At 36.7% G+C, this 23615-nt stretch overlaps 1 protein-coding gene and 1 pseudogene across 1 annotated transcript; one reads left to right on the top strand and one right to left on the bottom strand.

The window, feature by feature from the left end:
- Positions 1 to 648: 648 nt before the first annotated feature.
- Positions 649 to 8014, bottom strand: LOC132627285 (G2/mitotic-specific cyclin S13-7-like; annotated as a pseudogene).
- A 1508-nt stretch (positions 8015 to 9522) lies between these two features.
- LOC132629947 (sec1 family domain-containing protein MIP3) lies at positions 9523 to 19510 on the top strand. Its single transcript, XM_060345381.1, has 7 exons — positions 9523 to 9699; positions 12988 to 13131; positions 13684 to 13833; positions 15198 to 15707; positions 16886 to 18409; positions 18762 to 18830; positions 19082 to 19510. The coding sequence occupies exons 1-7, from the start codon at positions 9652 to 9654 to the stop codon at positions 19208 to 19210; spliced, it is 2574 nt and encodes an 857-aa protein (XP_060201364.1). The 5' UTR covers positions 9523 to 9651; the 3' UTR covers positions 19211 to 19510.
- Positions 19511 to 23615: the final 4105 nt, after the last annotated feature.

Here is a 23615-nt window from a genome sequence, read left to right as displayed (position 1 = left end):
TGGTTTAGTATACACATAAAAATGAAATATTGCTGATTGTCATCTATTTCTTCCTCTGTTTCTTTTTTCTTCTGCTAGTGATTTTATTTGGATGAGTTCCTATGAAGTTGGTCATTTTTTTGGATAATGCATTTGTCTATGTAGTATATTCATTTTGTATGCCAAATGAACTCTGGTTTTCCAATTGTTGCTGGCATCTGGTGGCAGTTGTATATAATAAAACACAGTTAGAACAAAAGGAGGCTGTATCATTTCGAAAGCCTCGAGTACTAAGAGTGGACATTCACATTCTTTGGACAAAAATAGCAGTTAGCTTATCGAAAATAAAAGACTTAGTCCTGCTACATACGTCCTATCTTATACAGCTGAACCTCACATCAAGTTGGTGGAGCCACATATGGCTAAGAGGGTTCATCTCGGTGGAAGATTACAATGTTTATACATGGTTAATATTATTTTTTTATGTATAGATAGTGGATGTTGAACCTTCTTGGGTTCTTCGCGTGTTTACTTTTTCATATTTTGAACCCCTTATCGCAAAATCTGTCTCCGCCACTGACATCAACATTTACTAGGATATGAAAATGAGTGCTTTAACACCTTTGTGTATTAAAGAAGGCATCTGCAAAATATGTAGTCTATAGCACCTCAGGGCTTGTTTGGGTAAATCTCCAGTGTCATAGATCTCCAATTCACCATATCTGCCACTTTGGTTCCCCTCACTAAAACAAGAAAATGGCTAAATAGTAGCTGAGACTCTGAGAAACCAGTATGCAATTTTAGTGTATCATTCCAAAATGGACTGCAATGCAGGTGCAACGCGGGCCGAGCAGCATAGACTGCTGAGGTAGCAATCAATAATGGACAGTAGATATTAGTAGTAGCATAATTCATCAACCCCAATTCATCCAGGAAATAAACCATTTTTGGAAATAAACCATGTCTTCCATCTGTTTAAAAAACGAAAATCTTCGGTCAATTTCATCGTCAAATTGGTAATCTTTGAGGTTTAGTACCAAAAACATAATTGCAACAACTCTAATCAGAAATCAGTGACACTTGTGCATCAGAAACATCAGCTTTGATGAACACACATAAGGCGTTGGAACTGTTAAGTACCATTCCAATTGGCCAAGAATTATTTTCTCCATTCCGATAACCTGCTGATAAGTCTAAGCTCTGTCTGAGATGCAAACACAGTCTTTTCACCTGAAAAGTACATCAAATTCGGTTGTTAGCAACTTAAGTTTGATGCATAATTGGACTTAGTGTGATTGATTGAGAATGTGTACCTCAGGTGCCCAAATTTCTTCATATGTGAAGGCAAAGAACATGATACTTATGCCTATTAACTGCAATTTCCCTCCTTGATGTAGTTGTCACCGCGAGGTAACGACTGACGATATTGATGGTGAGGTAAAGAGTCCCTTGATTTAGCTCAAAATTTTGATGTACTTCAATCAACCAGTCAATCAGAAAATCAGAAGAGCTCTCTGTAAGAGAATGTTTTCCTTGAATATTCTCTTCCCTTGAATCGGTTGATATACATGATTTACAACATAATTGTAGGCTACAAATTAGGAACTAATTTAACTAAATAATTCTAACATATGCTATCCTAAAATAGAAGATTACAAAATATATTATACTAAATAATTACATAATCTAACACAGCCCCGCAGTCGAAGCGGGAGGTTCACGAACGGTTAGACCGTCCCGAAAATCATCAGATAATATGCGCGGAAGACCTTTGGTGAAGATGTCAACAATCTGATAACGGGACGGAACATGTAGGACACGAACTTCGCCACGTCTAACCTTTTCACGAACAAAGTGAATGTCCATTTCAATATGCTTGGTACGTTGACGTTGTACCGGATTTCCGGACAAGTAAATGACACTCACATTATCACAATAGACCAAAGTTGCTTTACGAATAGGACAATTGAGTTCAAGCAACAGATTACAAATCCAACAAGACTCAGAGACAACATTAGCAACCCCTCTGTATTTTGCTTCAGCACTTGACTTAGATAGAGTAGGTTGGCGCTTGGAAGACCAAGAAATCAAGTTATCCCCAAGATAGACACAATAACCCGATGTGGAGCGTCGAGTGTCTGGACATCCTCCCCAATCAGCATTTGTATACGATAGTAGTGACTGTAGAGAGGATTTGTATAAATGTGTGCCAAAGTCAATCGTACCTCGAATGTAACGCAAAATGCGTTTTAATGCCTCCATATGCTGGACTTTGGGGTCATGCATAAACAAGCAAACCCGTTGGACGGCGTATGATATATCAGGCCGAGTGAATGTCAAGTATTGCAAAGCACTTACCAGACGACGATACTTCGTAGGATCCTTATACGAGGCGCTTGAAGAAGCGTTGAGTTTGCCTTTTGTGTCAACTGGAGTGGGGCAAGGCTTACACTGTGACATGCCTGCCCTGTCAAGAATATCCTCCGCATAAGAACTCTGAGACATAAAGAGACTATTATTGTCCCGGGAGACAGCAATGCCCAAAAAATAGCTCAACGGACCCAAGTCTTTCATTGCAAATTCCGTAGCTAACTTGGACATAATACCAAGTCTGAGAGAGTTTGAAGATGCAATTAGAATAATATCATCCACATATAACAAAATGTAAGCAATATCTTTTCCACGACAAAGAATGAAGAGAGAGTTGTCAGATGTACTATGCGAAAAACCAATGGTCGCCACATATTCAGCAAAACGCTGATACCAAGCCCATGGTGCGTGCTTCAAACCATAAAGAGACTTACGCAAGAGGCAGACATGATCAGGACGAGCTGGATCCCGGAATCCCAGAGGCTGATACATATAGACGGTCTCATTCAAGTTACCATGTAAGAAAACATTCTTTACATCAAGCTGGTGAATGGGCCAAGAGCGAGATAAAGCAATAGTGAGAACCACACGGATAGTTGCCGGCTTGACCACCGAACTGAACGTCTCGTCACAATCAACACCTTCCCGTTGAGACCTGCCATCACCTACAAGACGGGCTTTATGCCTCTCAAAAGAACCATCAGATTTCTTTTTATGCCGAAAAATCCATAAAGACTGAATGATATTAGCATTTGGAGGACGAGGGACCAACTCCTAAGTCTTACTATCAATAAGAGCATTATATTCATCTTGCACGGCATTTTTCCAATTCGGGTCATTAAGGGCAGCAACGGGATTCCGAGGAATGGGTGAGATGGAATTGTTGGTGACACTTAAGGCTTGATTATGGTATTTCAAGTTCGGCTTAAAAATCCCATGTTGACTACGTGTAGTCATGTGATGGGCGGGTGAAGGGCTGGCAGCGTGGGTGCTGCTGCCGTGGTGGGGCAGCGTGGGAAAGGGAGGGGCTGGCAGTGGGGGGACTGCCATGGGGGCCGTGGCAGTGGGCTAAAGGGGCTGGCGGGCAGCTAGGGCCGAGGAGGTGGACTGCTGGGCAGTCGATAATGATGGAGAGGAGGTGAGGGGGGGGGGGGGGGGGGGTCGGGTGGTGAGTTGCACGAGAGGGAGGGGGCTGCATTGGCGGAGCAGTGGCCTGGTCATGCAACAATTGAATTCTCAATGGGGAATTATCATCATCCAAAAATTCATATGAGGTAGGAGATGGAGTATTTATTTGTGAAAATGGAAAGGAATTTTCATCAAACCACACATGCCGGGCTATGATTATTTTTCGGCTTGCTAAATCATAGCATTTGTACCGCCGATGATTGGAAGGATATCCTAGGAAGACACACGGAGTGGACCTAGACTGCAACTTATGAATTTGTGTGGAGGGAAAGAGAGGAAAGCATAGACAACCAAAGACTCGGAGATGAGAATATGATGGATTCTTTTGATAAAGAATGTGAGTGGGTGTCTTATATGCTAAAAGTTTAGAAGGGAGAATATTGTGGAGGTACGTTGCCATGGCCAAGGAGTGATGCCAATAGGAGGGGGGCATAGATGCATGGGCAAAGAGTGTACGAACAATATTATTGATGGATTTAATTTTTCGTTCCGCCTTACCATTTTGGGGGGAAGTGTGGGGACAAGAAAAGCGGAAAAGCATCCTGTTTTGTTCACAAAACTTATGAAAAGGACCATTGTCAAATTCACGCCCGTTGTCACATTGAAAGGTTTTGATTTCTTTTTCAAACTGAGTGCGAATGAAAGTCCGGAAAGACAAGAAGCAATTATAAACTTGGGACTTTGTTTTGATGGGAAAAGTCCAAAGAAAATTAGTGTAATTGTCAAGAAATAAAACATAATATCTGTGACATGAAGAGCTAAGAACAGGTGAAGTCCATAAATTACTGTGAACAATGTCAAAGGGCATAGTAGTAGTTGAAAGAGAGTCATAAAAAGGCAATTTAATTAATTTCCCCAGAGGGCAAGAATGACAAACATTGTTTCGAGCCTTATTACATTCAATCAAATTACTACTACGTAAAGAACTAAGAATAACATCCCCTGGATGACCTAAACGGGAATGCCATATATGAGGAGAGATGACACTAAAAGCAGATGGTGCGGAAGGCGAGATGGCTCGAAAATTTTGGAAGAATGGATAAAGATCACCCAAACTCTCACATCTCATGAGTTTTCTCCCCGTCCGTAAATCCTTCACATAAAAACCAAAAGGATCAAATTCAACAGAAACCATATTATCGATAGTAAATTTACGAACGAAAATAAGGTTTTTGATGAGTTTAGGTGCATGTAAGACATTTTCCAGTTTTAAAGAGGGATTTTCTTGAAGGGATGTATGACCATAACCACGTATTGGAATCATGTTACCATTACCAACAACAATGCCATTATTTTTGCTCAATTGATAATAAGACGGGAGAGTACCTTAGGAGTTGGTCATATGAGATGTGACTCCGGTGTCCATGTACCAATTCTTGTCATCGGGCGGATTCAACAACATTGTGTGCATAGCTAGATCAATATCTGTGGGCGCATACCCACCATGTGATGACGAGGCTGACGAGTAGAACGACTGTGGAGGACGAAGACCAAGAACTCCCTGCTGCGAAGGAGCTGGACGCGACTGCTGCCAGCCGCGGGACTGCTGCCACCCAGCCGTGGGGTACGGGCACGATGGAGTGGCCCACGGCTGTTACCCCCAAGCTGCCCACGGTGGAAAATACCACGACAGGGCAGCGGGTCCTTATTGCTATGCCGCGGTGGGCTGGTAGGCCTGTGCATTGGTGCGGCTGCCCCCGCCGCTGCTTTGTCCATTGCTGCTGCCACCTCGGTTGTTGCGGTTGCCGCCGCTGCGACCGCGGTTATTTTTCTTTCCACGATTCTGCAAATTCCCACGATTGTTGAAGTTATTTGCAGAGTTATTGGGCTGTCCGTTTCCTGAGAAATTCTGAGGAGTAACATTGTGGGAAACAAGAGCAACATTCGAATCGGAGTCGTGAATAGCATCCTCGGCATGGCCATCCTCCTCAAGCTCAAGCATCGACCAGACAACGTCAAAATATGGGAGAGGAGTATGGTGCTGCACCGTCATGTGAAAAGTTTTATATTCCTCCGACAACCCTCGCACAAGTCGTTCGTCAGAAACTTTGTGACCGACGTTGGCGAGATTGTCTGCAAGAACTTTCAGCCTGGTGCAGTATGCTTTCACATTCGGAAAATCCACCAATTTTGTGTTGGTGAATTTTGCATCAAGAGCAAGAGCCCTAGCCGATTTGTTGTCCTGAAAAAGATGAACAAGTCGGTTCCAAGCTTCGGCTACGGTGTCCTCTTGATAAATGATCGTGTTGAGAAGATCATTCGATATCGTACCATATATCCATTGCCGAACAATGTCATCCAGCCGTTCCCATAGGGCCTTGGCAACAAGTTTTTCGGTTGCAGTTGCCTGTGGTGGCACGGTGGGGGATGCAGGAGGTAGGATGTGGTCAATGACCAAGTTTGCACGACAATGGAGCTTGAAGAGGGTAGCCCAGTTATTGTATTGGATTCCTTTGTAGTCAAGCACAATAGGAATGCATGATTTGATATTGGTGACGGTAGTCGCAGGATGCAACTTGGAGGTGTCAGCCATGGAGAAGAGGAGGGGGGATAGCCGAAGAATAGGAAAACGAAAAGAGAGGGGGAGGGTCGGCGGCCAAGAGCTAGGGTTTTAGGATGCTAGGGTTTTAGGAATGCTCTGATACCATGTAAGAGAATGTTTTCCTTGAATATTCTCTTCCCTTGAATTGGTTGATATACATGATTTACAACATAATTGTAGGCTACAAATTAGGAACTAATTTGACTAAATAATTCTAACATATGCTATCCTAAAATAGAAGATTACAAAATATATTATACTAAATAATTACATAATCTAACACTCTCATCCTTTCATTTATTTCAGGCTGTGAATCCATGTAGTCATGAATTCTTCTCTCATTCTAAGTAACAGAGAAAAATAATAAGCATAGTTAGTTATCAAGGTTTGTGAACAAGAAAAAACAAAAAGTAAATTTAAAAGAGTTAGGTACCTCAGCTATCTTATAAAAACTGTAGATATCCTCAAACATATTCCAGCACTGATAACTCATTATTCGCATTAGCAGCATCAATGTCCACAATCTGACATTCAAGATTAATAATTTGATAACCATTGTCTTAGAACTCCACCATTATATTAATGACAAGAAAATCCTTCCACCTGATACCTAAGGCTCTCCAAATGAACTCCATGTATATCCTCTTAGCCAAATAAAAGTATATATGGATCATAGTTTCTCTTTGTGGATTTTTGCAGCAACTACAACTAGACACTACCTTAACGTGATTCTCTTTTATTTGTCCAGTAAACCATACTGCATGAACAGATATTGGAAATTATTTTCTGAAGATATCCTAATAAACTTGCACAAACTAAAACTGGAATATATGTAAATTTTATACAAGACATAAGAATATCTGTTATATAGGGCATTTGCACTAATTGCCTTGTTTTTTTTTTTGTTTGTGTGCAGTTGGCATCCTTTAATATTACGAGGGTTAATGTTTCAGTTTGGGCCGGTTTTTGGTTAAAATTAAAATCAAACTAATTTAGTCAGTTTTTTAATTATTAAAATCTAACCAAACCAAATATAATTCACATCTATGGTTCGGTTGTTGTCGGTTTGGTTCTTTTTTTCTTTGGTTTTTTAAAAACCTAATGTTCTCTATTTCATTTTTTTTCTACAATTTAAAAAGAATTTTTCATCATTTTCCAACTTATAATCCGTCATTTACCTTTTAATATAGCGACTCTAATTTTCTTGGATTATGGAGAAAATATCTTACGATCTATAAGCTTTAATCAAGTGAATAACGTTTATAACAAATACAAAAAAAAAAATAGGGAAATTTTAAAAAATATACAACCTAACATAAAATATTACACCATGGAACCCAATATACAATATTAGTACAACATTATCCCGGGGGGGGGGGGGGGGGGGGGGAAGTATTATACATAATGTATCAACCTTATATAAAAGATGTTTATACACAGCTGTGCTCTAAACCTGTAACAAACTCAAAATATGGGCCTCGCGGCCTAAATTTTTGAGATAGATAAATTCTTACAACTTTATAAATTTGGCTATTTTTTAAAATAGGCGCCTAAATACGGTTATACTCTGACAATTCACCCTTTTGCGAATCACAAGATAGAGCCCACTAGAAGCCCAACTAAGTTACGATCCGGCAGGTCCGAGATTATGGGGTCATTTGCACGATTGTCTTTCAAAGGCACTGGTCTTTAATTTTTGTCCCTCAAATTAGTGGTTTTTATTTTTTGTCCTTCGCCTAATACCATGAAGTTTGAGGTTCAAATCCCTGCTCAATAAAAAAAAAATCACAAAATAGAGTTTCGTAGCAAAGTTAAGCCTCAGGCAGAGTTTTGAATGCAAAGCTTTACCTCAAGCAGAGTTTTGTCAGGCAAAGTTTCAAACTCTGCCTTAATGCAGAGCTTTGCATGAACTCTGCCTGAGGTAGAGTTTTGCATGTAGACTGTAAAACTTTGTCTTGCGAATCCAAACCTCTGTCTTGTGATTTTTTTTTAACAGAGCTGAAATTTGAACTCAAAATCTTAGGATACTAGACGAAGGATAAAAATTAAAGACCACCCATTTGAGGGACAAAAATTAAAGACTAGTACCTTAGAAGGGAAATCCACACAAAAAACGGTGATTATGTTTGTGGGGTCATTTGCACTTTCCCCCCTATTTTGTGCTTGTTTTTAATTTTGCCCCCCACAAACAATATTTTTGCGGACATAAATTTTACCCGTTTGGATGTGAGAATTATGTTTTTTTTTCCAGAATTTTTCTCACTTTATTTGAAAATTACCGTTCGGCTATGAAAATGAAATTTGAAAAATACCTAAAATTCTATTTTCACTTTTGTTACATTCAAACAACCAAATACCTTTTTACAGAAACTATAACCAACACAACTTCATTTTCAACTGTAACTTCAAAATTCCAAATAAAGTAAAAGATATTTGGTTTTTATACTTAGCTGCCATTTGGCATGAAAATTTTTTTAAAAAAAATAAAATTACTTTAATTGAAAATTAGCGTTTGACCATGAAAATTTCAAATACAACTTCAAGTTGTATTTAGAATTTGACACTTAACTCCTATTTTCACTTTTTTCTATTTCGTTTTTTTCACTTTCAGTAAATTCAAACAACTAAATACTTTTTATAAAAACTATAACCAAACACAACTATATCTTCAACTCCAACTTCAAAAATTTCAAAAAAGTACTCCCTCCGTCCCACTTGTGTCTTACTTCCCTTTTTGGTCTGTCAAAAAAGAGTTATTTCTCTATATTTAGTAAGTTGACAATTCAAAAATCACATATTGCAAGTTTATAATTACAAGATTCAAAGAACCGTTTGGTACATTAAACACATCTTTAATTTAGGACCACAAGATTTAAAAATTTCTCTTTATTTCTTAAACTCCGTGCATAGTTAAATTAAAACACTTAAATTGGGATACATCGAATAAAAAATATTTGGTTTCTATAGCCAAACACGTATTATATTTTACATATCTCACTAATAGCCTATTTGGCCAAGCTTATTTTTCCCCAACAGTGTTTATTTTTTTCCAATAAGTGCTTATCTTAAAAAAATTAGGTGTTTGACTAAACTTTTGAGAGAAAATAAGTGCTTCTGGAGAGTAGCAGAAGCAGTTTTTCAGAAGCTAAAAAAATAGCTCTTGCCTAAAAGCACTTTGAGAAAAATACACTTAGAATCACTTTTTAAAAGCTTGACCAAACACTAATTGATACTCAAAAATACTTTTTAAGTTAGTTGGCCAAACAAAAACTATTTTTTGCCAAAAATATATTTTGAAAAAACACTTTTCAAAATAATCTGATTATAAAACCTTGGCCAAACAGGCTATAAGTTATGTCCCGATTAAAAAGAACATATGCCCCTTTAGGCATAAATTTGATTTTAAAGGGCAAAATTAAAATTTCACCTTATTTGAAGGACAAACCGTGCAATTTCTTCATTAATACTGCATTAACCATCCAGATTCGGTCTGTAACTGAACGGAAATTCGCCGGAACTTCACCGGAAAATATATGTAGCTCCGGCACCGGCGACGCCACGTCAGAGTAATTATGGCTACGGTTGATGTAATTAAGTGTTGTCTCGATTCCATTAAACAAGTAAGTCTTTCTCTTAATTCCTAAGTAATTTTCCTTTAATTATAATTCGCTCTTTGTATTAAAATCATCATGTTTTAATTGATTAAATTGTTCATTTGGAAATTCACTTCCTTTGACTCGATGTGTTAAATTCGTTAAGTTTTAATTGTTTTCTCAGTTCTGTTATTAATCAAATTGCGCATTCGAAAATTTACTTGGAATTTGGCTCAATGTATTAAATTCGTCAAATTGTGCATTCACAAATTTACTTGCTTTGAAGGTTGATGTGAAACGCTAGAATTTCACTTATCAAAAAAAAAAAAAAAAAAAAAAACTAGAATTTTTCTCGATGTATTAAAATCGATAAGTTTTAATTGTTTTCTCAGTTCTGTTACTGATCAAATTGTTTAATGTTATAAAATCGTCAAGTTTTTATTGTTTTCTCAGTTGTGTTATTGATCAAATTGTGCATTTGCAAATTTACTTGCTTTGAAGGTTGACCTGAAATGCTAGAATTTCACTTATCAAAAAAAAAAAAAAAAAAAAAAAAACTAGAATTTTGCTCAACAACAACAACAAGCCCAGTATAATCCCACCATGTGGGGTCTGGGGAGGGTAGAGTGTACGCAGACCTAACCCCCACCTTGAAAGGTAGGGCAGCTGTTTCCGAAAGACCCTCGGCTCAAGAAGAGAACAAGAGAGGAAAAAACAAGACAAAAGGTTAGATAGGACCAAGCATATCGAAAACAATATGAAAGCAAGGAATCTGGAGAATGATTCCAGCAGTAATTTTTTGGAACCTATGGAAGGAGAGAAACAATAGATGCTTTGAAGGAATCTCAACTCCTATTTGCTCCCTAAAGTCTAGGTGTTTAGCTAGTCTTTATAGTTGGCATTTTTTTGCTCCTGTAAACAGTGTGGGTAACTTTCTAAATTTTGTTAGCTCCCTTTCTCTAGTTCGGTAGAGATGAACTATCTTTAGATTGCTTTTCTACAAGTTTTTGCTGAGTCTGCTTCATGTTTCTGTTTGAAGCAGCTTTTCACCTATCTGTAACCTTGCATCTTCTTGATGCTTTACTAATGAAATTTTATTACTTTACCAAAAAAAAGGAATAACAAAAGCGATGTATTAAAATCGATAAGTTTTAATTATTTCTCAATTCTGTTACTGATCAAATTGTTCGATGTTTTAAATCGTCAAACTTTAAATGTTTTCTCAGTTGTGTTATTGATCAAATTGTGCATTTGCAAATTTACCTGCTTTGAAGGTTGAGGTGAAAAGTTAAAATTTAGTGAGGAAATAATTTTAGGAACTGATAGCTAAGTTGTTGTTGTTGCTGTTGATAGCTATAAGCTAATTAGTGTAGGCCAGGATTGACAATGCTAAAGAGATAACAAATTTCTTTTGTTTTTATGAGGATTTTGGTTATATCAACTACGCTTCAATCCCAAACTAAATTGTATAGGCTACATGATTCCTCTACATCCATTCTGCTCTATTCAGGAAAAATTCTCATAGGCAATGTTAATGCTCGGAAATACTTTATTATTATATAAAACAACAACAACAAACCCAGTGTTATCCCACAGGTGGGGTCTGGGGAGGGTAGAGTGTGTACACAGACCTTACCCCTACCTTGAGAAGGTAGAGAGGTTGTTTCCGATAGACCGATGAATTCTTATTATTATTATATATTTTGTTTTATTGATTGACATCCGGCCCAGCTTGAGCAACTCGACTATCCAACTGATTACCTGCATCCTCCCAATAACACAATCAGGTAACTCGCATGGGAAAACATAACCTAAATTTTGGTTTTGTTTTCTAACGGTGTTCTCTTGTGTTCTTTATTCCAGTCTTATTAACCACTAAGCCATGCAATAGATGTTAAAGTGCCTGAAAATTTTATAACAATTTGGAGAATAGATTGAGGGAGAACTTCCAGATCATGACACTTAAATTTTACATTTCTACTTTAAGTTATGCTTATGATCAAGAAAACGGGGAGGAGGAAGATGGAAGAAGGATAGCCTCTTGTTAATGTGTGATGGTAGATTATATCTGTAGAAATATTTAAACGTGAGAATCTCTTCTCCAATTTTTTGTCCTTTTGTTTTAATTGTCTTCTCATGTTTAAGAAGGAACAACATTGATACTTATGTTTTTCCTTTCTAATTACTGAGGAAACTCCAATTCTCATATACTTAAAGTGAAAGAGAAAAGGTCATATTCATCTAATTTTGTTTCTTTCCCGGTAGAATTTCGAAAAGAAACATATCCACATAATGAGTGTCGCATAGATTCAAATGCTAAGATTAATGGACGGTCGTACAAGATTACACAATATTAAAAATGGTAGCATTTTTGAGAAGGTGCAAGTAACCGACGTAGCTCAGTTGAGGTGGTTTGGTCATGTCCTACATCGGCCTCCGGTACACGGGTCTAAGTGTGAAGCTACGGTGAGAACGAGGTGGAGCGAAAATTACATGGAAAGGAACTTGTCTTGAAAGATCTACAATCTCTTGGGAGCCATGCAGACTTTCGAAAAATAAGGCTCAATGGAAGAAAAAGATCTATATAGGTGATACAAGTTATTTGGTATTAAATTTTAGGCATGTTAGTGTGTTTACTTAGGGCCAATATTTTCGAGGAGTCTTCTAGTTCTGTCACTAATTTATATATGTTAGTAGAAAATATTATTTATAGTGCTTCTTAATTTATTTTTTAATATTATTTTATGTAATATCATACTTAGATAAACTTAAATGGAGCAACATGGACGACGAGGATTCATATAGCCGACCCATACTTGTTCGGAGTTGAGGCGTAGTAATTGTTGTTCTTGTTATTGTTATTATAATTTTAATCTCTTTACCTTCTCTGCTAATAAAATATCCAGAAATTTACAGAACTATTATTCAACTCTACTTTTATAGGAGGCAAAATAGTTGAGTACTATTTATGTGTTATATGTCCTCTGATTTTTCTCACCTCTCTACTTTTTTTTAAAAATAAATTATTTTATTACATCGGGGGAGTGGGACGGGAGGAAAGGGGGAGGGAATGCTATCACTACTGATGGGGTTTGAACTCTCCACCTCAACTGTGGGAGGCAGGGATCTCACCAAGTGAGCTAGTCCTCCCCTTACTAATCCATGTAATAAGCAAAAGGCACTCCTGTACTTGTGTAGTCACTGGAACTTTTTTTTTTTTTTAAGGCAGCATGGTGAACGGTTGGAACTTGATTTTTCTCGTGAACTTTGGGGAACAATAATCCAATTAAAATCTTTTTCTATATCTTTTTGCAGATATCAGATGAAATTAGAGATGCCATAATTTATCTGGATGCAGGGTGTACTGAAAGCTTTGAAATTCTTGGAGCATTCACTCTGTTTCTGGAGCTTGGTGCACATGCCATTTGCAGCTTGGAGAAAATGTCTCCTCTCGATAAGGTATCAATTGTTATACTTATTTTAGTTGAGTTGGAATTTGTTGCGTGAATTCTCTTTAGCTGACACCACGATATAGTTTAAGTTGCATAATCACAGATGTGTACCATAAGTAGTAGGGCTAGTAGCTTCACTTCACATTGAAAAAGGAAGCGTTAATGTGCTTCCACGTCAGGAGAAGTAATTTGTGTTTGAAAACTGCATATCTTGTGTCTTAAATGTAACATCGTTGTAAATATTTAGTTTGAAATCTCATGAAGAATTCCTAACTCTCGTTAAGAATTGCTTTGTGGAAAAGATAAAGAAAGCCCTCATTAAAAGTTGAGAAAAATAAGTTGTAGGCTTAACCCAGTCAACACCCCCCACCCCCACCCCCACCCCCACCCCCCCCCCCCCCAAAAAAAACACACACACACACCCCAAAAATAAAAGGAGAGAGAAAACATTGAGCTGTATTTTGGACTGAAAGACCTGTAAGCTCAACATTGTTTCTAATTTTTTCCCCAGTTTTTGGTCTACCTTTTGTTTGAACCAGTCTTCAATTCTTCCTTGTAGGTGGTTGATTGGAATTCGACTTCTGGGCCTTCAAAGAAAATTGTTGTCATCACGTCACGTCTCCTAAGTGATGCTCATAGATACATTTTACGTTGCCTGACTGAACTTCAGACTGTGTGCAGCTGTGCTATATTTACATGCATTTCAGAGGTACTTTTTGTGCCCGTAGATAAAATGTTCTTCATTCTATATATTTAATTTTTGTTTCTGAAAATTTGATCATACTATTTGTTTTCTGAATGAAATGAAAGTATCTGGTTGTATTTCGCGAAACATATTGGACTCTAACATCTCAAGATGAGATTTTCTACTCATTAAATTCGATAACCTGATATATATTGGTTTTATTACCTGATGATGTTTTGCTTTTCCTCTTACTACATCAACCCGTTATTCTTCATTGAAAAGAAATATACATATATCCACCCATTACGTCTGAATCAATTTTTAAGCTTTTGGAAAAAATGGGAGACATGCAGATCTTTCCTGGTTGGTACTCAGTATATGTGTCTCTATGAAGATAGAATAGCTTACTGTAAGAGTTTCTAAACTTGTATATGTATGCTGGTCCAGCATTTCATGCAGATTACCCTCTTTCCTGTTCCCTAAAAAGAAAAAGTGAAACACAAGAATAAATCAATTGAAGGCGAGATTACTAGATGTTATCTGAAGATATAGTTGTCTTTACGTACTCTGATTGTGAATGAAAGGAGTCATATTATTCTTGAAATATATATGCTATGGCCAAGGTTAGCTCGTCCTCTTGGTCTTAGTAGGACAAAAGAAAGCTTCTGAGCACAGCTAAGTGAAGGTACTAAGCGGATTACCTTCACTTAGGGGGTTCGGCAGAGAATACAGGATGGATTGAGAAGGTTCAATGGAAGGCATTCCATTTCACCCACGAATGGCTTCTCCATTCTGGATAAGATCTGCCGGCCAACATAATTATGTCTTAATTTGTTTATTCTTACTGAACTCAGTGTTAGACTACGTCTAAGGCCGTGTTTTCAAGTTAGTTACCAGATTTAACGGAAAATTACTTATAGCCAGGGTAACTTCTTTTTCTTTGGACCTATCTCATGCTATTGATGGTCTGTCTCTTTGTAATCATTGTGTCACTTTCCTATTAGGTGCGAACATAGGTCATTAAAAAACACTGATGAAACTAATGTATCACTTTGGTATCAAATAAGTTCAATACCGGCACTGGAGTAACTTCTCATATCAAAATACTCTCTGTTCACCAATAGAAACATCTCAATCAAAGAAGGCTGCATCGTGAACTGAAAGTTCTTTATCTGTTTTTGAGAAGTTTAGTCTAGTACTTTTGGACTAATACTGCAATGACTTCGAGGTTGTCTATTTTACTGGTATATGTCAGGGCTTAAGTATGTCATTGACATTCCCACCCAATGGACATTGGAAATTGTCATTTATTAGCTTCTTGTACGATCAATCTACAATGTCTTATGTTTACCTCATTTTAAGTGTATGTTCAAATTCACTTATTTCAGACAGGTCACTCAGCATATCCTGAATCACCTTTAGGACCGGATGCATATCGTGAATATGAATCTTTGCTTGTCCAAGATTACGAGGAGCTTGCCAGAAAGTCTCAGATGAACTCTAGTCATGCTGGAGAAAGTACAGTAAACGAAAGTACGTCCGCTGAAGATGAAGGATTGTCACAATTAACCACCAGTGAAGAGGAAATTCTTAATTTCAGTTCTGTTGCAAGTGCAGAAAATTTGTATGAAGACAGTGTAATTGACCGGAGAGAAGATGTACGGAAAAAGTTCAAAGTTTCTGTGCACCACTTCCCTTTGGTCTTGTGTCCTTTTTCACCTAGATTCTTTGTCTTGCCTTCAGAAGGATCAGTTGCTGAAGCGTACCTATCCGCTGAACATGATAACTCTTTAAGCTTTGGGTTACCTCCAATAAGTACTGGGACAACTGCTGATGGTGAGGATGTCCCTCCTGGGGCAACTCTTACAGCTCAATTTCTTTATCATCTGGCGACAAAGGTAATCATGCTTTCACTTGTCTGAAATTTTCTGTACCGATTTTATTGTTCTCTTCTATCATGATTCGTGTCTTGAAAATAAAAATGATATCTTGCAATTGGCAGCCTTGTTATCCACAATAGCAGTGAAATATGATTAGACCTTCTCACTAACATGTGTTTAGGATGGCATTATCTCTATCTTGGAACAAACCTCTGCAATGCACAGGCCATTAATATGTATTGAATATTAACTGGAATATACAAAAGTACTATATAGTTGGTAATTTTCTTAATACACCCACACACACACATACATGTAAAGAACAGTAGTTGTAGGATACCTATCAAAAAACAAGATTAAAAAAAAAAAAGACATAATAAACAAAAACAGCAGTTGTTAGATTTAGTGAACGATTATTTAGCTATAAAGTTGAAAATTGGTGAAATTCCTAAAAGAAAAAAAAGTGTTAGTTACCAGTTTCAAAAAAAAAAAAAAAGTGTATATCCGTAGATATGCTTATGCAAGCCTAAAAATGCTGGTACAAGCCTGCTTTCTGCTGAATATTTAATTTTAATGTACAAGATGAATTAAATTAATAGTAACAAATCAAAGATAAAGTGGATGTTTTTTATTTAAAAAGGGAAATACTGCCATGTATTATCCGACATTGAGCAACTTTTCCGTCTGTCAGATTTTTTGTCTAATCTTACCCCGACGTCAGGAAAGTCTCATTTTTTTGCCCTTGACCCTGATGGAACTCCAATCTGAAGGTAAGTTGAACCATAGTCAATTGAGGGGTAAATTTGGACACCTGGAGCCCACCAATTTCATGTTGGAGGCTTGGAGCTCTGTTAGTGGCCAGAACAAGTATGAGACAATTTGCTAATGGTAAGGGTATGAATGGACCAAAAGTCAAACGGAGGAAAAACTTGAGCAATTTCTAACAGTATAGGAGCAAGCTCGGACCTTTTTGCTTTAAAAAAAGAAGAGGATAAACTCGATGTTAAGGCTTTCTGTGGAAATAAAAGGTAAATAGGGGGACATTGTTATTTAGAAAGTAAAATGTATCGCAATAATTTAATATGACTTTTGAACAACTGATACATTGAATTGCAATTGTATTATCTATATGTTTCTCTTTTGGTTTTTTGCCTCATTCAGCCTGTATTTTGAAAGCTAATATATTCAATTTGTAGATGGACCTGAAACTTGAGATATTTTCCCTGGGTGATACTTCAAAAACTGTTGGAAAGCTTCTGACAGACATGTCAAGTCTTTATGATGTTGGTCGACGTAAGAGATCTGCAGGGCTATTACTTATTGACCGCACACTTGACCTTCTTACTCCATGCTGTCATGGGGATTCCCTTGTGGATCGAATGTTGTCATCATTGCCGCACAGAGAACGGATGTCGTCCTTAAGTCAAGCTAAAAGCTCCCAAAGCCAGGTTAAACTTGGCCCTACTTACTTGCAACGTTCTCCCCTCACTGTTCAGATACCACTCGATAATTTCCTAAGAGAGGATACTTCAAGTCCTGACAACTTTAAGCTGGTGGAAAGTGTTGAAGCATTTCTCCGTGGTTGGAATTCAAGAGACGCAACTTCTCAAATGGCTGATTTAGTGAATCTTAGCGCTAAACTTGGTGGTGACATGTCCTCACAAGATTTTCAGAGTGACCTTCTTTGTGGTTCTTTTGTCTCTACTGAAAATTTTCATGGAACACAGTACCTAGAAGCCATACTAGAGCGAAGAACAAAAGACGGGGCTGTGCTGATCAAGAAATGGCTGCAGGAAAGTTTACGGCGTGAAAATATATCATTGACCGCAAAAATCCGTCCTGGTTATGCTTCAAAATCAGATCTGCAGCCTATGATTAAGGCATTAGCTAAAAGCCAGGTATCTCTTGCCAAAAACAAAGGAATCATCCAGCTAGCAGCAGCAGCATTATTTGCTTTAGATGAATCACATAGTGCTAAATGGGATGCATTTAATAGTGCTGAGAAGATACTGAACGTAAATGCTGGGGACACAAGCCAAAGTCTTGCTGCTCAAATTAGTGATCTCATAAATAAAAGTGCTTTAGTTAGTTCACTGGGAAATAATAAGATGGGGCTTCTTACTCTACAAGATGCTCTGTTACTCACAGTTGTTGGATATATATTGGCAGGTGAGAATTTCCCATCTTCTGGGACTGTTGGTCCTTTCTCTTGGCAAGAGGAACATTTTATGAAAGAAGCAATTGTTGATGCGATTGTTGAGAACCCAACAGTTGCGAAATTAAAGTTTCTGCAAGGTTTAACTCAGGATCTTGAAGCCAACTTTAACAGAAAATCAGAAGAAAAGAAGGAAGATCTTTCTAATACTGAAAGCATTGATTTTGACGACGACTGGGGCAGTTGGGGTGATGAAGATTCTGGAAAAGATAAAAGAAAAGAGCAAGTGTATGATGACATGCAATTAAAGTTGGAGTTACGTGATAGGGTGGATAGTCTTTTCAAATTCTTTCACAAATTGTCCAGCTTAAAAAAGAATATTTCATTCAGAGAGTGGTCACAGGCTCTGAGCAAGTTCAATGATGATCCTTACTCAAACAAAGGACTGCTTTATAAAGTGCTATCGAGAGTGCTGGCTAAGTATGAAGTACCTGGCTTAGAGTATCATTCATCTACTGTTGGCCGACTATTCAAAAGCGGGTTTGGGAGGTTCGGCCTTGGGCAGGTATGCTTCAATTAGATATCAATAATTTCTTTGCTAGTCTAGGCGTTTGGCCATAAATTCCAAATAGTTTTCATTTTATTTGGAATTTATGAAGTTAAGAGTTGAAGATGGAGTTGTGTTAGTTTGTATTTTTTGCAAAGGAGAGAATAGAGCACTTTATTTGGAATTTATGAAGATGGAGTTGGAAAACAGGTTTGGAGCACTTCTCCAAATTGGAATCCAACTCCAAGTTGGATTTGGAAATTTTATAACCAAACACTGATTTTGAAATAAAGTGAAAAATTATTCTGAAAAAAAGTGAATAATTCTCATGGCCTAGCGTAAGTTGCTGATTTGATTCTGGACTTTGCAGGCGAAACCAAGTCTGGCAGATCACGATGTTATTTTAGTTTTTGTTGTGGGGGGCATAAATGGTGTAGAGGTTTGTTTTCCTTGGAACTCTTCTTCAGTGCCTTTTTAGTACTTCTGTTTCCTGAACCTTGCATTTTTCCGCTTTCGTATTGGTTTAATGAATTTGCGATGTACATATGCAACAAAGATTAAGATGTTTTAGTTAATAAAGGAAAAAGACTATCAAAACACTGTTATCCTTTCTCTTTCACTTGAAGTACAATGTACAGTTCATGCTCGTTTCTACGAAAAAATAACAGTCCCTCTTTCTTGTATTAATAGGTTCGGGAAGCTCAGGAAGCATTATCCGAGAGCAGCAGGCCTGAAGTTGAATTGATTTTAGGCGGAACAACTCTTCTTACACCTAAAGATATGTTTGAATTACTGCTGGGCGATGATTGTTGCGTTTAAGGCTGTGTAACTTTCTTGGTGAAGTTATGTAAATTTAAAGTGAAAAGTTCTGTCTAAATGTTAGAAGAGTTCTGTCTAGATATGTTGAGAATACAAACATAATTTTTCCTTAATGTAACCACAGCATTGCAAGCCCTCTCTTCCTCTGGCAAAACATCTTATATTTTCCTGCTTTGCTTGGGGGAAAGCTTTGATGGATAGGAGAAAATGTAAGTTTTTTGTTTGTCGAAAACGATGACGATTGCATGGCTTTGATGGATTAAATACAAAAATCTAGTCGCACCGATTGTTTACATCAAATTAATGATAACCGTGTCTAGTTTGTTACTCAATCTGGTTAAATAATGTATACGTGTTTATATCAAATCAATAATAATATTAGTAAATGTAAGTTTTTTTTTGTCTTAAACTATGAATTTTGCGTGGCTTGGTGTATTAATTATAAAGGCTTGCTCAGCACAATTGTTTACGTCAAATCAATGATAATCGTGTCTTGTTTGTCACTTAATCATCGGTTAAGTTATGTGTGTCTTTTAAGCAAGTACACTTATCCTCTGTCATGTTTGATCTTCCTTCTTTTTGTCTTTATTTTTGTGCATCTATTTGAATTATTATCAGTTAGTTAACTCTCTAATATCTTTGTGCATCTTGATTATGCTGGACTTGTTATTCTTCTGGTAAGAACGACATACGCTGCATTTTCTGTGAGCGCCACTCTTAGGGGTCGATTGGTTGGGAAACAAGTTATCCTAGGATTAGGTATCCCACCCTCATACAGAGATAAAATAACACTACAATCTTAGGATTAGTTATACCGCGATTTTATCCTAACCAAACGTGTGATAAACTCATCTCAAATTTAATCCCGAGATTATTTATCCCTTATCCCTCGTACCAAACGAGCCCTTAGTGTTAAACTAGCAATTTGGGTCGAGACCTGATTGATTCAAAACACCGGAACTGAAAACAATAAACAAGATAGAGATATAATCAAAGGATTAGTAAGTAAAGAAAGAAATTAGATCGGGGAGAATAGAAGTTAGAAGACGGGATCTAGTAGCTCACTTGGTTGACTATTTGAGCTTTCACCTTGTTTGTGAGTGTTCGAATCCTCACGTTGTAATCCCCTTCCCCCAATATAATTAAAAAAAAAAGTTAGAAGAAAGAAAGGCCAATCCAATAATTAAATACACATCTAATTATTAGATTAAATCACGGGAGGAGAGAATGAACTCATACAATGTAATTCTTACCGAGAATCCAAGAAGGGTTCATGAAGAGATAAAAAAAGAAGATTCCTAAGCTTCCTAAGCTCACAAAGGAGTAACTATGAAGGATTAATAGAAACATACCCAGTGAAATCTCACAAAGTGGGGTCTGGGGTAGTGTACGCAGATCTTCCTTACATGCTTTCTTTAAGTCCTCCAAGCTCATGATAGCTGGAAGAATGGTCCAAAACCCTTGATGACCTTCATGGTTGTCACCATTAAAATCTCTTTTAATGAATCTTCTGTGACATTTTTAAGCTCTTCGTGAGTGATTGAAAACTTTTATGTCAAAGACAGCTCACACCCTCACTTTTGATATCAACATTGGTTTACATCAACACTCGTGGAGAAGTTGTCACTCATTTTTCTAAACAAGAGCTTATGGAATATTTGGTTTATGACTATGTCTGGGATAATGGATTTCATAAGGAAGCAAACTATCCATTTAACACTACATGACAAGATCATTTCCTATCTGCTGGGATAGAAGTAAGTAGAAAGTTGATTTTTTATTTTACAAACACTAATTCAAGAACGTACTGACTTTTGATGTGTGTTTTCATGCCTTTCAAGGACCAAAGATCACGATAGATTGTTGTGATAGGCTATACGAGACGGAAGTCTTACCGACACTAACTCGACATATTATTGCATTCATGAAATTTTAGCATCATAGATTTTCCTTATAGAGTAATGGTAGACTATACTTGAAAACATCAAATGCTGCCACTGATTCATTCAATTTCTATAGTAGGTGGAAAGATCAAAAGTTTTTACATTTAGCATAATAACTTAAATACAAGTATCATCTCGATAAATAACAAGGAAAACTGTCATAATGGTGAATAAGACAAGTCTAGAGATGCAATTTTCCAAAAAGATGACATAATACTACACCTAGCAAAATATAAAAAACCCTATACTGCTGGCTCTGAAACAACAGCTGAGCCTGATCCTCAAAAATCTGTTGTGGCCATAGTCAAGGCACCAACAATTCTTGACAATGTAGTATAATTAGTTATAGGTATCATAACCATAACCCACTACAAGCATACAATGGTTTCCTTGGTCTTGGTCAACAGGAGCATAAGGCTCTCCAAGACCATACACATGCTTCAGATTGTAGACATTAAACACGCCTCGAAAGCAATAATGACGGGTAGTAGCGATTATTGGGTGACTACCCAATGCTGCCAGAACTGCAGCTTCTCCTAACAACTGTTGCCAATCGACAATTGAAATTTTGCGTCCTTCAATACCAATTACTGAAAAGGTAAAGATTTATTCAGCTTCATTATGAAAGTGCTAAAAGTGACGAGATTTATTCAGCTTCATTATGAAAGTGCTTAACACAACATGAAAGTGCTAAAAATGAAGCTGAATAAATATTTACCTTTTTTGCAAGTGCTTAGCCCGTACATTGTGGTCCGATCTGGTTCGGCTGATGCCTAAACAAACTATCTAGATCCACTAACAAAACTCCTTGACCCGATCTGACCCCTAAACACCTTGACGAAGTTCAATCTCTCAAACTCTCACCCCTTTTTAGGTCCAAATAGGCCGGGTAAGATTTTTAAAAACAAATCGATGTTTTTATTTTAATATATTTGTATATAGTTTATTAGTGACATTGTTTGATAAAATAACAAATTAAAATAAAAGCTTCAAACAATAAAGTCTTTAATTTCACATAATAATATTATTGCTATTAATATATTAGTAAAGATTAATTTAAGTTAATAATATGTTAACCATATATTTGCAATACAATCCGTTTGATGTTGTTATATAAAATTTTATGTATTAATATGAAGATGTGAATAGTTTAGTTCAAAATTCTAAAATATTTCTACGATAAAAGTAGACAGTTTTTATACATATTTTTTACTTTCTACAAACTACAATAGTGTCTAAGAGAAAATTAAATCAAAATTTGATAATTAATTTAAAAAGTTGGGGCGTCAAATTTTTGGGAGCCTGATGTAAAGGCTTCCCTAGCCCCCCCTCAAGCCACCCCTGCCGAGTACATATTATTGACCAGAACTGACCCCTTAAACCTAACCCTTTTTATTTAGGTCCTAATAGGTCCTAATGTGTGTGTATGTATGTATACTCCCTTTGTCCCAATTATGTGATATAGTTTGACTAGACACGGAGTTTAAGAAAGAAAGACTTTTGAAACCTGTGATCTAAAACAAGCCATATATATTTGTGTGGCTGTAAATCATTTCATTATGGGTAAAAGGGGAAGTTTTAGGTTAAAGTATTCTAAATATAGAAATGTATCATTCTTATTGGGTCAAACTAAAAACGAAAGTTTATCACATAAATTGGGACAAAGGGAGTGTCTTGATAAAATAACAAATCAAAATAAAAACTTCATACTTTATTAAATTTCAAACCATGTGAGAGCGGTAGTGTCTTTGAGGGTTTTATGCCTGAAAACTTGAACATTCATGTGACAACTGTAAGAATAACGTTACTTTTTGGAGACATTTAATGTGGCTTATCTTGTATTCCAAGTAAATAATATATATAACAGATAATATATATTAGTTATGCATATCCGAAAGTTTCTTTGATGGGAGGAAACGTTTTAGTAAAGTATTCATGCAGAATATTGTAGTTTGTAGAAGGTAAAAAAGTGAAAAATATGTATAAAAACTGTCTACTTTTATCGTAGAAATATTTTAGAATTTTGAACTAAACTATTCACATCTTCATATTAATACATAAAATTTTATATAACAACATCAAATGGATTGTATTGCAAACATATGGTTAACATCTTATTAAATTAAATTAATCTTTACTAATATAATAATAGCATTGCATCTCTATCAGAGGAAATACATATATACCAATTCCCAATTTGCATGAATATAAGTAGATTTTGTTGTGTATCATCAATACAGGGATTTTAATCTCTACAATTACCCCAGTAACATGTTAATTAGTAACTAAGTACTGCCCTATGTTATTTTTAATTTGTTTGTGATTGGGAAACTGCCCCTACTAATTTAACCGGCAGTTTTAGCTTGCAGAGATTCATAGCCTTAGCATGTTTGGCGCTTTCAGAATCTGTCTATTCTGAGAAGTGTTCTTCATCGAGAGTGTTTTTTGATAAAATATTTTAG

This window comes from Lycium barbarum, chromosome 1, assembly GCF_019175385.1.
Source record: "Lycium barbarum isolate Lr01 chromosome 1, ASM1917538v2, whole genome shotgun sequence".
Lineage (NCBI taxonomy): Eukaryota > Viridiplantae > Streptophyta > Magnoliopsida > Solanales > Solanaceae > Lycium > Lycium barbarum.
Note: the sequence above shows the minus strand (reverse complement) of the source record. Positions and strands in the feature narration are given on the sequence as shown.

Coding starts and splice junctions, on each gene's coding strand:
- LOC132629947 (XM_060345381.1), top strand. CDS start 9,652: ATGGCTACGGTTGATGTAATTAAGTGTTGTCTCGATTCCATTAAACAA. Junction 9,700..12,987: donor GTCTCGATTCCATTAAACAA/GTAAGTCTTTCT, acceptor ATCTTTTTGCAG/ATATCAGATGAAATTAGAGA. Junction 18,831..19,081: donor GGGGCATAAATGGTGTAGAG/GTTTGTTTTCCT, acceptor TTGTATTAATAG/GTTCGGGAAGCTCAGGAAGC.